Source organism: Phyllobates terribilis, unplaced genomic scaffold, assembly GCF_046119375.1.
Source record: "Phyllobates terribilis strain yellow unplaced genomic scaffold, ASM4611937v1 Scaffold_11__3_contigs__length_659146591, whole genome shotgun sequence".
In the NCBI taxonomy this organism is placed as follows: Eukaryota; Metazoa; Chordata; class Amphibia; order Anura; family Dendrobatidae; genus Phyllobates; species Phyllobates terribilis.
In genome coordinates this window covers 34,638,662-34,652,020 of record NW_027362771.1, presented here as the reverse complement: position 1 = coordinate 34,652,020, position 13,359 = coordinate 34,638,662, and the positions used below count along the sequence as shown (strand labels likewise).

The 13,359-nt window shown below is 43.3% G+C and overlaps 2 protein-coding genes across 4 annotated transcripts in view; one reads left to right on the top strand and one right to left on the bottom strand.

Moving 5' to 3' along the window:
* FAM193B (family with sequence similarity 193 member B) overlaps positions 1 to 13,359 on the top strand; it is a 75,751-nt gene that overhangs the window by 46,606 nt on the left and 15,786 nt on the right. The gene's annotated exons all lie outside the window — the stretch shown is intronic.
* Positions 5,355 to 11,885, bottom strand: LOC141164977 (uncharacterized). 2 transcript variants are annotated; one of them, XM_073650637.1, is made up of 2 exons: positions 11,489 to 11,885; positions 5,355 to 7,104 (listed from the first exon to the last, which is right to left on the bottom strand). In XM_073650637.1, exon 2 carries the CDS (start codon positions 7,081 to 7,083, stop codon positions 5,734 to 5,736), a length of 1,350 nt encoding a protein of 449 aa, XP_073506738.1. In that variant the 5' UTR covers positions 7,084 to 7,104; positions 11,489 to 11,885; the 3' UTR covers positions 5,355 to 5,733. The 2 variants fall into 2 exon arrangements, with proteins under 2 accessions (XP_073506738.1, XP_073506737.1); XM_073650636.1 differs by having other exon boundaries at positions 5,356 to 7,104; positions 11,462 to 11,885.

Here is a 13,359-nt window from a genome sequence, read left to right as displayed (position 1 = left end):
AGCCCTCCAGTGATAACAGAAAGGCCCCCCAATGAAGATTTGACCCGGGTGGGGGGGGAGGCTATCAAGTTTTCTCCCGGCCTGGGAGCTAATATCCAACAGATCATGGATTCTGAGCCTAATACAATCGGGCCTGAAACTCCAGTTCCTCAAATTCCCTCAGCAAAACTTCGTTATAACCCCCGAAAGGTCTTCAAACGAGGAGCAACTGGCCTTGGAGCAGGAAATCCAGGGACTGGTAGGGAAGGCAGTCCTTCAGGAGGTCCCGGGGGGGGGGGGGGGGCATGGGCTTCTATTCTCCATTATTCCTGAGAAAAAAAACAGATGGGACATACAGGACGATTGTGAATCTAAAAAAACTGAACAAACTATTGAAGGTGAAAGCCTTCAAAATGGAAACAATAAAATCTTCAGTAAGAATGCTGTTTCCCGGTTGTTTCATGGCCGTCCTGGACTTAAAAGACGCTTATTTCTCAGGGTAGCAGTTCCTATGGGTGGAGTGGTCAAACACTACCAATATACTGCCCTCCCATTCGGCATCGCCATAGCCCCAAGGGGCTTCACCAAAGTTGTTGCAGAGGTGATGGCTCATCTAAGGGAACAGAACACCCTGGTCGTCCCATACCTAGACGACTTCCTGATAATAGGCAGCTCCTTCCTGGACTGCAAATCCCATCTAAAAAAGGTCATGGATTCCTTGACTCGCTTAGGATGGCTTTTGAATCTGGAAAAGTCCAAAACAGAACCATGCCAAATATAGGAATATCTAGGCATCGTGCTGATTTCAAAAGGTCAGGAGTGTCGTCTCCACGAAAGGAAAATTCAAAAAATCTTAGGCCAGATATCGTGGGCAAAGTCCCACCCGTCTATGTCCCTTCGGAAAGCCATGTCCCTGCTAGGTTCCCTGACAGCATGCTTTCCGGCCGTCCAATGGACTCAAATACATACCAGAACCCTTCAGTGGGAAATCCTAGAGGCAGAAAAAGCCCTAAAAGGGCGTTTAGAAGGGCTTTTAACGCTATCTGCAAAAACCACACTTTCCCTAGAGTGGTGGGGGAACATAGACAATCTAGCCCTGGGGATTCCTTGAACAATCCCAACACCGCAAATCTTGACCACAGATGCAAGTCCCAGGGGCTGGGGGGCTCACCTCAACAATCTGGTAGCTCAGGGAGTCTGGACAGAGCACCTAAAACTAATGTCCTCAAACATGAAGGAGCTCCTAGCAGTAGAGCAGGCACTCCGGGAATTCATGCTTGCACTACAGGGACATCACGTGAGGGTCTTTTCAGACAACCAAGTAGTAGTGGCATACCTGAACCACCAGGGGGGTACACGGTCCCATTCCCTAATGCTGACGACAGAGGTCATCTTTCACTTAGCCGAGGAAAACTTACAATCCCTATCCGCTCTACACCTAAAAGGGATAGAAAATCTCACTGCAGACTTTCTGAGTCGGACACAGCTGAAGCAGCGCGAGTGGGAATTAAGTCGAGCAGTTTTTCGGCAGATTGTACAAAGGTGGGGTCGGCCCTCCATAGATCTGTTCGCCAACAATCAGAACAAAAAAACATGCTTTTTGCTCCCTAGATCCCAAAGGGAATCCCGTAGCCGTGGATGCCTTCATGATCCCATGGAATTACCCTCTAGCTTACGCTTTTCCTCCGACCGCTCTGATTCCAGCTGTTCTGAGGAAAATCAGAGAAGAGGAAGCGAGGGTAATCTTTATAGCCCCCTTTTGACCAAAGAGGGCATGGTTTTCATGGCTGAGGAGGTTATCAATCTCCGACCCATGGGTTCTTCCGGAGCTCCCGGACCTTCTTTCTCAGGGTCCAGTCCTCCATCCTCGGGCGTCAAGCTTCACTTGACAGCCTGGAATTTGAGAGGGCTCTTCTGAAAGACAAAAGATTTCTCCCCAAATCTTATCACCACACTACTTCAAAGTAGAAAACCAGTCACCACCAAACTGTACGGGAAAACCTGGAAGAAATTCCTTTCAGTTCCAGGTTGGGTGGGGAGGTTCCATTGACAGCCATCCTGGAATTTATACAGAGGGGGTTGGAGCAGGGCCTGGCCACAAGTACCTTAAAAGTTCAAGTTGCGGCCCTGGGAGCGCTCTATAATTTTGACCTGGCTAGGGATAGATGGGTATCTAGGTTTATTAAGGCATCAGCTAGATCCCGACCCATCCCATCCCGAAGTACTACACCCTGGGATTTAAACTTGGTCCTTTCAGCTTTAACGGAGGCCCCCTTTGAACCCCTGTCAGAAGCATCCCTAAAAATTCTGTCCCTAAAGACAGGACTCTTGGTAGCTCTCACATCCGCACGTAGGGTTAGTGATATTCAGGCTCTATTGGCAGGTTCCCCCTTCACACAAATCTTGGAGGATAGGGTTATTCTGAAAACCGACCCTGCCTATCTACCAAAAGTGGCGTCAAGATTTCACAGGTCCCAGGAAATCACCCTTCCTTCTTTCTGCCCTAACCCTAGGAACACGAAAGAGCAGGTCTTGTACACACTAGACGTCAGAAGATGCCTAATCCAATATCTAGAGGCGACACAAGAGTGTAGGCAGGATAGTTCTCTCTTTGTTTGCTTTCAGGGCCCTCGTAGGGGGAAGAAAGCTTCTAAGGGCACGCTGGCCAGATGGATAAGGGAGGCCATCACACTATCTTACTCCTCACGGGGAGAAGCTGGCCTGGAGAAACTGAAAGCCCACTCAACAAGAGCGGTGGCAGCCTCCTGGGCGGAGAAGGCCAGTGCTACGGTAGAGCAGATATGTAGAGCGGCAACCTGGTCTTCCCCCTCTACCTTCTTTAATCACTACCGGCTAGACCTATCCTCTTCTTCGGACCTTACTTTCGGGAGAAGGGTTCTGGAAGCTGTGGTTCCCCCCCCCCCCCCCCCCCCCTAATGAGTCACTTCTCTGTAATTATCTCCGTGGTGCCGTCATGGGGGGAAGGAGAAAGACGTAGTTACTTACCGGTAACAGGATTTCTCAGAGCCCATGATGGCACCCGTACATTCCCTCCCTTCACGTGTGGGTGCACACACTTATTAGTTACTTGTTGTAGCCACGTGGTGTGTCTGACGAGGTCTTAAATTGTAAAATTTCGTGTTACTAACCTGGTGGTCCTCTCGTGCTCCGTAAACAACTGATGTGGGAGAGAGGTACCGCCCTTTTATCTGTAGGTTTCCTGTCCTTGAAGGGCGGATCCCCTCTCTCCGTGTTGCCGTCATGGGCTCTGAGAAATCCCGTTACCGGTAAGTAACTACGTCTTTTCCACTAATAATTAAAAGATCATGCAATTTTAATCCACTTGGAATTTTTTTTTATTTTATTGCATTGAATGGTAAAATGGATGATTAGTTCAAAACTTTGACTCTTCTTTCGAGGGAAAAAAAAAACAATAAAATCAGATCTTTTGGAAGAAGGGGTGGAAAAACACAAATGACTTTGGAACGAAGGATATAACTGTACAATAAGGCTTACCCCACCCAAGGCCTCATTTAGATGTCCGTTTTTCACATGTGTTCTATCCATGATTTTTATGTAGTCATTATAATCTATGGCGCTATTCACATTTCCATGTTTTTTTTGCAGACAGTGTACCCTTGCAAAAATCATCATCATGTCTGCTTTTTACTGGCATCACAAATGAAAACTATCAGTACAAGTCTATGGGTCCATGAAAATCACGGGCAGCACACGGTTGGCATCAGTATACTGTCTGTGATTCAAACGGTGGTCCGGTACCTAACTTATATTTTCTAACTATGTATCCTTACACCCTAACCACTTATTCATTACACAGCACTCTATACATCTCCCTATCTATATAATGCCTAAATGTGTTTGTTTTTTTTTGTTGTTTTTTACTGCACTTTGATGTTTTGTTTAAGATGAGTCTCAAATGATATGTCACAGGAGGCTAGGACTGCACTCACTCCCCGCAGTGTCTACTGCACTCACTCCCCGCAGTGTCCATCGTCCCTCCTGGAATTGGACTTCATCATTGAGAAGATCTGGATTACTTTAGTTTCTTGCATCGCTCACCCCCTCAGAAGATGTCCTGGATCCTGGTGTATTGCCAAGTTTTTAGCAATAAGGTTCGGATACGGCTTTAAAGAAGGCAACCACTTGTAATATAATGCAATTTTATTTATAATAGTTAATTTGAAAGATAAAATACAGAATCAAAGGAATAGTATGATATTATGATATTGCGTGCACTTTTGTAGATTAAAAGGTTACTAAGGTTAAATACTTAGAAAGGTTACATACTTACTATTGGATAGAAGAAGAAAAAGATTTCCCTAGTAGCATATACATCATCTGTCCGAAAACTTCAGCTGGAGAAGCGCTCAGCGATGGGCAGAGAATGCTTCCTAGGTCCCCTACACTTTGAAGAGCGTCCTCTTCACAGGTCCACAATGCTTCTGCCATAACTGAATTCTTCAACAGCTTTATACTTTTTAGAAAAGGCTTACCCAACCTAATATTACGTAAGCATGAAAGTTCATAGGTTGTTGTCCAACATTCCAATCCCGTGACAGTGGCCAGCTATCACAGATAAGCAATGTCGGACAAGACCTGTTCACTGACCATTCTACTTTTGTCATAATGTTTACATATGATAAAAGTAAATCCTACACAGGGTTATAAATCAGAACAAGGTTTTCTTCCTAGACAGTATATTGTGTTAAGAAGCTATGTATCAGTGAGATACATTCACAGATAAAGTATACCTTAAAGCCCCCGTCTCACATAGCGATATCGCTAGCGATATCGCTGCTGAGTCACGGTTTTGGTGACTCACCAGCGACCTCACCAGCGATGTCGCTGTGTGTGACACTTTGCAACGATCAGGCCCCTGCTGTGAGGTCGCTGATCGTTGCAAAGTGTCCTGGACCATTTTTTGGTCGTTGGCCTCCCGCTGGCCAGCACACATCGCTGTGTGTGACCAGCGGGACCAACGATCTGGCTGGTAACTATGGTAAACATCGGGTTACTAGGGGCACGCGCGCACTTAGTAACCCGCTGTTTACCATGGATACCACTCTGCTACGGTGCACGGAGGCTCCCGCGCACCGTAGCAGAGTGGTATCCATGGTAAACAGCGGGTTACTAGGGGCACACGCGCACTTAGTAACCCGATGTTTACCATAGTTACCAGCCTGCTCCTGCTTGCAGCAGGCTGGTAACGGGAGCAGGACATCGTGGAACGATTCTTTCCACGATATCGCTGCTCCCCTGATCGCTGGTGAGCCTGCCTGTTTGACAGCTCACCAGCGATGTATTAGCGATGCAGCAACGATCCCTGACAGGTCGTATCGTTGTCGGGATCGCTGCTGCATCGCTTAGTGTGACGGGGCCCTTACACAGGATATTGATTAAAGGTTGGATACATCACAATGGGTTTCAGATGGCCACTTATATTTTTGGTACTACAATAAGCTTCTCCATTTTAAGCCATATGTCTGTAGTTTTATTTACAATATTGTGCAATCTTCTGTCTCTGCTTCTAGCAAACACAGCGTATACAAAGGGCTAATTCCCTTCAGTAATAAAGATTAAACCTCAGACTTAGCAAACTTAAACTAATGCTTTAGTATGTCTGGACTAATGACCCCTAGTCTACTTGAGGTAAGACACCTACAAATGCTGATATGTCTGGTTTATATTTCAATATGGATTTGAAATATAAAATAGCCATTTTTAATGTTCATACTACAATCCACCCTTGGTTATCTGAAACCATATATTATTTATATCCAACGCCATATCCCAAAGGAATAACTTCAACAGATGAGCGACATAGAGATAACAAAGAAGGAATACATTGTATACAGCAACATAAAGCAATGCATGCACAAATTTTGCAAAAATTACTCCTAAAATATAGCGTAAATACCCAAAATCAGGCAGCCAGGAAAATAACCAGTCCCACCATTTACCATCACTTCGTGTGATGTGATTAACATCATCCTGTAACTGATCTATTTGAGACTGCAAATCTTGGCTGTGATCAGACAGATTAAAACACATCTCATCAAACTCTTGACATCCATGATTGTGAATTAACAAATAATCTATAGTTGCCCTATTTTGTAAAATTGCTTTTCGGTAACTTTGTATATCCAATAATATATTCTCTAAAGCTCTACTAGTAATATTTATTGATCTAGCCACAAGACAAGATAATCTACCTACACTATGGGCAGCATATGCTGTTATGACAGGGGATCCTACCATTGTCAAATATATTCCTAGAATTTCTGATTCAGTTAGTAAATTTACATTATAATTGCAATTTTCTGATAAGTGAGAAAATCCCCTTTTGGAACGCTTAATTTTATGAGATGGGAATAAAGGATACATCATTAAACCTAATCTAGAGATAACACATGGCCCCCCTGTTTTATTGGCCGGAATATAATTAAAAGTTATATTCCCACAAGAAAACATCCACCCCTTGGGCAATTTTACATGTTGTATGTATGAGGGGGAAGTTACTGTATTATTACACTTCATATTTTTCCCCGACCTTATTTTCTTACAATCTTTACCTGTACGGGAACTACAGATAATATTAATCTCATTATTCCCTGTTTTTCTTTCTATTTTCATATGCTGGCATTTACCTATTTTATTTTGGTCGCAAGTCATTTGATAACATCGCTCAGCAGATGCAATGTGTTGAGTCTTTATAGTAATCATATCTTCAGTAATAAAATCTTCTCCAGTACAGTTTATACAAGCGTAATACGGGTTGTATGTATAATTCTGAAGCACATCTCCTTCTTCCACCTCCTCATCTTGGATAAATCCCCATATCAATTTGGTCCACAGTCGTAAGAGGGTTGGTATAACTACCATACAAGTTTCCAACACATTTGTAGCCGTAGCAGTCTTTACCATACAAAAATGGCTCATGTTTGTCAGTTGTGCCAAGTAACTCCATAAATTCTGCTTAATTTTCCATAAAGCCTCATTCTTCTCCAGCGTTTCTCTTTCCCTTCTGTATAACGGTTGGGTAGTGACAGAGACCAAAAGGACCATGCCTGTAACACCGATCATCCACCATCTCCAATTTTGAGTCTAAAATGGAAATATATGCATTAGTCTCTGTGATAACACCTGTCTGCAGGAACATGTTCCCACTTCTCTTGTCCTAGCTTCATCACTAGTAACACATTGTCTGCCCCTTGGGTGATCACCTCTGCAGGTTCTGGAGGACCTTTATCTCCAGGTTGCCTCACCCAGATTTTTGCACCATTATTCAGAAAATGAATGGAGCCAAAACCTCTTTCCAGGTTATCTGAAGCACAATGAGCGTCAAAATGAAACACAGTCACTTTAATTCTTTGCACAATTGCCCAGATGTCTTGCCACAATTCTTTACCCCCACATTTCTTTGCTGTAGATTTTCCAATCATTCTGAGCCCAAGTTGGTAACCATGTAGTCAATCCATTTGCCACAGACCACGAATCCGTATACAAATAACATTCACTCAGTGACTCCTGTCTCAAAACACTGTAAATTGCATAAAGTTCTGCATATTGACTACTCTTCCCTTCACCAGTGGTGATTAACATCCTGTTGCTTACTGGCTGGTACCCCACTGCCTTCCACACGCGATGGTTACCTCGATACCTGGATGATCCATCAGTGAACCAAGCATGTTTCCGCTGTTCAGGACTCAATTGTTCAAAAGGAACCCCCCCATACCACAGGTAATTCCTGAATTGACCTCTCTAACTCCTGCTGCTGAAGTCCTACTGGGACTTTAGCTATTTTCTCATGCAATGTTGTAATCCCACTAACTCCTGGTTTTGCCCCGTCCTGAATATACCATTTCCATTTTATTACTGATGATTCCTGGGCATGCCCTATGCGGTGGGTTTTTGGGGTACTACGTATCCACTGCATGATTGGAATTTCTGGTCTGATTGTTACCTCATGTTCTATTGTCAACTGTTCTGTGTCAATTAATGCCCAATAACATGCCAATAACTGACATTCAAAAGGAGTATAGCGCTGGGCTGCTTCAGGTAATTTTCTATTCCAAAACCCTAAGGGTACTTTGTTTCTCCCCTTTTTTTGCCACAGACTCCAATTAGCATACCTTTCCTGTACTGACACATTCAATTCCATAGGCTCATCATCCAACACCGGCCACAGATCCAATGCCTTTTGTACTGCTTCCTTTGCTTGTTCAAATGCTGCCTGTTGCTCCTTACCCCATTCAAACTGATTATTTTTTCCTTGTTACCTTGTAGAGGGGTGTGAGTATTTGACCGAGGTGTGGAATGTGCTGTCTTCTTAATCCAAAAAGTCCTATAAACTGTTGTGTATGTGTTCTATCTCTGGGAATGGCAAAATCAAGAATCTTTTGCCTCGCCTGTGGGGTCATTTCCCTGTGTCCCTTGTTCCATTGGATACCAAGGAACTTCACTGTTTGTGCAGGTCCCTGCACCTTTTTAGGATTAATCTCCCATCCCTTACTCCTCATGTGTTCCATCAGAGCATTTAAGTGGTGGGCCACTTCCTCTTCTGTCTCTCCCTGCACCATAATGTCATCAATGTAATGAGATATCTGCATGTGTGATGGAAGGATAAACTCATCCAGGTGTTCTCCCACTACCCTGTGACAAATTTTTGGACTGTGTATCCACCCTTGGGGAAGAGGTGTGAAAGTATATGGTCTTCCCTGCCACGTGAAAGCAAACTGATTCCAGTATTTTTCATCAATTGGTATGGTGAAGAAAGCATTAGCCAAATCTATCACCCCATACCAAGTCCCTTTGTGTCTCTGTATTTGTTCAATTAAAGTGATAGTGTCAGGTACTGCGGCTGCGAGGGGAGCGGTGTGTTTGTTTAACTCCCCATAATCCACAGTCATTCTCCATGAACCATCACTCTTTTTCACTGGCCAGACAGGATTGTTCCATTCAGTGGTCACAGGCACAAGCACACCCACATCCAACAAATCCTGAACTGTCCCGCTGATCTCCTTTCCCCCCCCTGGGATTCTGTGCTGTTGGGAGGGATTTCCACTGGAGGTATTTTGACTTTCCCAACCATCACTGGGCCCGCTTTAATGAAAGGCCTCACTGATAGCTGAGAAGGTCTAGCGGTCACTGAGGGGGGCACCCCAAATTGATACTTACCATCCGGTAATTGCAATGTCAGTATATCTTTCAGTATATCAATGCCAATTATATATTCTGGAATAGGGACAACCATTACACTGTACATTGCTGTAGGCAGGTTCCCTATTTTCAAAGACACTTTAGTTTGCACTGCCTCTATATGTTTGCCCCCTAATCCTGTGATTATTACTTTTCTTCCTTTGAATTGTTTAGGATTGCCATAAATCAAGCTGGCCTCTGCCCCCCCGTATCCACTAAAGCTTTTACACACTGTCTATTTTTATTTTTCCAATTAATGACCAAATTTACATGAGGGCGCTTATCAAGATGGAGGGCTCGGCTAGAGAGTCAATCACTCGTGTCTCCTTTTGACTGAGAAACCCCTGGGGAAGAAGTTGACTTCCCTCGCCAGGTTTTAAGCTCCTGTCGTAATGCTGACTTTACCTCAGCAAAAAGATCCTCAAACCCCGGCGCAGTGGGTTTCACTGGCGACGAAGAGGGAGTGGGCCCTCTCTCCCTTCGTGTCCTACTACGCCCACGCTGTGGAGATTGAGAATCTTTTACTGACACCTTTTTATTTTGTGAACTTCCTGATTTTTTATGAAGCCCTCGCTTTTGGTATAATTTCCACATTTCATCTGTACCGATCCCATCAATTTTCTCCATAGTAACCCCATCTTTCAGTAAGGCAGTAAACATATCCTTACGTGAGGTGCGGAAACCACTATTATTGTCTTTGGACTTTCTATGCTGCTCCCCAGACGCAGAGTTACCACTGTGCTTGGGGCCCCAATCTCCCAAATCTCCTAACTGTCGGATTGCCTCTAAGGTGTTAGAGATAGTTTTCCCAGTCTGATTCACCATCAGGGTCATCATTATGTTTATAAGCTGGAGGAGCTGCCCATATTATACGATTTCTGACGGACACACTGACAAGGACATCCATGTAAGTGTCATATGTATCTGCAGAAATGGCATTTTTCCTAACTTCTTCCTTTAGCATCTGAGAACAATCTTTTAAAGTAAACCATGGCTTCTCATTAGGGGGCCAATCTGCTTCAGATGGATATTTATGCTGCAATGCCACAGCCACAACATCCAGCATACTGCAGACTACATGGGGCTGCCGAGTCTGCAGTGTGCGGAATGCTTCCTTCACTACAGGTTCATGACTCAGCTGCACAAACTTTGGACCATCTACCATATCCAGCCGCACCCCATGGGCTCCTGTCTCCCATAACCTAACTGCCCAGGTAATCAAGGATTCATTAGATTTTTGGGAAAAACTATCATGAAGGTCATTGAGTTATTGTTGACTGAAATCCTCCATCACATCTCTCTGCTGTCTACCTGCAGGGGTGTCTATGATCCGTCTGCGATGTATAGGATGCGCCTTCACTGAGTCAGCAGGAGGATCAATCTCCCTCTGCTCATTGAAGTACTCATCCTGTTCAAAATCCGAGTCAGTGGAATCCCACACATCACCATCCCATTGATCGGGATCCCACTGAACCCCAGCCTTGGCTATGGCCAAAGCCACCTTTTTCTTATTCACTTTACCCCTTCTCTTTTTATATTTGTACTGAGCTACACGTACAGCTGCCTTTTCTGCGACATGTTGATACCCATCACATTTATCTATTAGCCTATTCGGACATTGCACCACTGTCAAAGCTCTCTGCATTTCACACCTTTGCTGTTCTAACACTTGCATTCTTTGCAGCAATTGAAGCCTTTCCTCATGCTGCCTCCTATAAGCATGTAACAAAATCCATCCTCTCCTGCTCACAGGACCCAATTCCTGTTTTTTTTTCACTCTCACTTTTTGCAAGCATGCAACCACATCATCAGGTTCAGCATCATTCAAACATTTGTCTCATGATTCACTTAATCCAACACATTGCGACCACTCTTTGGCCAAAATATGGTAAGGAGCCTGCTCCCACCCTGGAATTTCTACAGAAACACTTACAACCTCTTTTTTCTTAAAGAGAGGCATGTTTTACGCAATATCACACTATCACACAGAGTCCCTTCTACTTTCCAATAAAAATAACTTCTAAGCCTTCTGCGTATCCTGCCGTCTACGCCAAATTATGTATTGCCAAGTTTTTAGCAATAAGGTTCGGATACGGCTTTAAAGAAGGCAACCACTTGTAATATAATGCAATTTTATTTATAATAGTTAATTTGAAAGCTAAAATACAGAATCAAAGGAATAATATGATATTATGATATTGCGTGCACTTTTGTAGATTAAAAGATTACTAAGGTTAAATACTTAGAAAGGTTACATACTTACTATTGGATAGAAGAAGAAAAATATTACCCTAGTAGCATATACATCATCTGTCCGAAAACTTCAGCTGGAGAAGCGCTCAGCGATGGGCAGAGAATGCGTCCTAGGTCCCCTACACTTTGAAGAGCGTCCTCTTCACAGGTCCACAATGCTTCTGCCATAACTGAATTCTTCAACAGCTTTATACTTTTTAGAAAAGGCTTACCCAACCTAATATTACGTAAGCATGAAAGTTCATAGGTTGTTGTCCAACATTCCAATCCCGTGACAGTGGCCAGCTATCACAGATAAGCAATGCCGGACAAGACCTGTTCATGGACCATTCTACTTTTGTCATAATGTTTACATATGATAAGAGTAAATCCTACACATGGTTATAAATCAGAACAAGGTTTTCTTCCTAGACAGTATATTGTGTTAAGAAGCTATGTATAAGTGAGATACATTCACAGATAAAGTATACCTTAACACAGAATATATAATTAGAATATTGATTAAAGGTTGGATACATCACAATGGGTTTCAGATAGCCACTTATATTTTTGGTACTACAATAAGCTTCTCCATCTTAAGCCATATGTCTGTAGTTTTTTTACAATATTGTGCAATCGTCTGTCTCTGGTTCTAGCAAACACAGCGTATACAAAGGGCTAATTCCCTTCAGTAATAAAGATTAAACCTCAGACTTAGCAAACTTAACCTAATGCTTTAGTATGTCTGGACTAATGACCCCTAGTCTACTTGAGGTAAGACACCTACAAATGCTGATATGTCTGGTTTATATTTCAATATGGATTTGAAATATAAAATAGCCATTTTTCATGTTCATACTACACCTGGGTGATGGATACTGTGGCAGATGTGAGTGCAGAGCTGGCTCTCTGCTTCTGTCTTTGCCACCTTCATAGCTTGTGTAAAAGAAGACTTTGTGGGAGAGCGGAGATGAAAGCAGTGAGTGACACCAGCACCACCTTTTTAAATGAATTGTCAGCAGGGCGCGATGATGCAAGCTGTGAATGACACCAGCGCCACCCCCTGATGACTATTCGTTTGAGGGTAGTGCTAGAAGCTGTGGGCCTGCGCTCGTGTCACTTACTGTTTCTATCTCTGCCCTCCTGACCACATCTTCTTTTACAGAAGATGCGGCAGAGACCGAAGCAGAGAGCTGGTGCTGCACTCACATTGCCCACAGCATATATCACCCAGGATCCAGGACGTCTTCAGAGAGGGTGGTGATGCAAGAAACTAGTGTGCAATTACAGTGCTGCCCACTGATGACGTCCTGTTTCAGGAGGGGCGATGGACTCTCTTGGAAGTGAGTGCGGACCCAGTCTCCTGTGACGTCACTTTTGAAACTCCTCGTAAATGAAATGTCACAGTAAGAGCAGTAAAAAAACACCTTTAGAGATTAGGTAGATAGGGAGAAGTGTAGGGTGTGTTGTGTAATAAAGCTCAATACAAAAGTAGTTCGGGTGTAAAGTAAGATGGTTATAAAATACATTTTAGGTGCCAGACCACCCCTTCAACATTGCAAAGGATAGGAAAAGTTTGGTAAAATCACTGATGGTAAAAACTGACACGCTGGCAAAACACTCATGACACCATTTTATTTTTTTTGCATATGCAAACATACACAGACATCTGAATGAGGCCTTATAGCTACAAGTTCCACTTGAACCTTTTATATGTCAAAAAATAATTACATTATGGAAGTAGTTATCATAGAAAATACTTTGTTCTTGAATTGCTGCTGCTAGTTTGTCTTTTTTTTTTTTTCCTTTCAGGTCTTCAAAAGCCATAACTTTTATATGTCCATCAAAATAGCCATATGAGATTTTGAAAGGCACCATTTATTTTACCATACATTGTACTGAAAATCGGGGAAAAATTCCAAGGGAGTT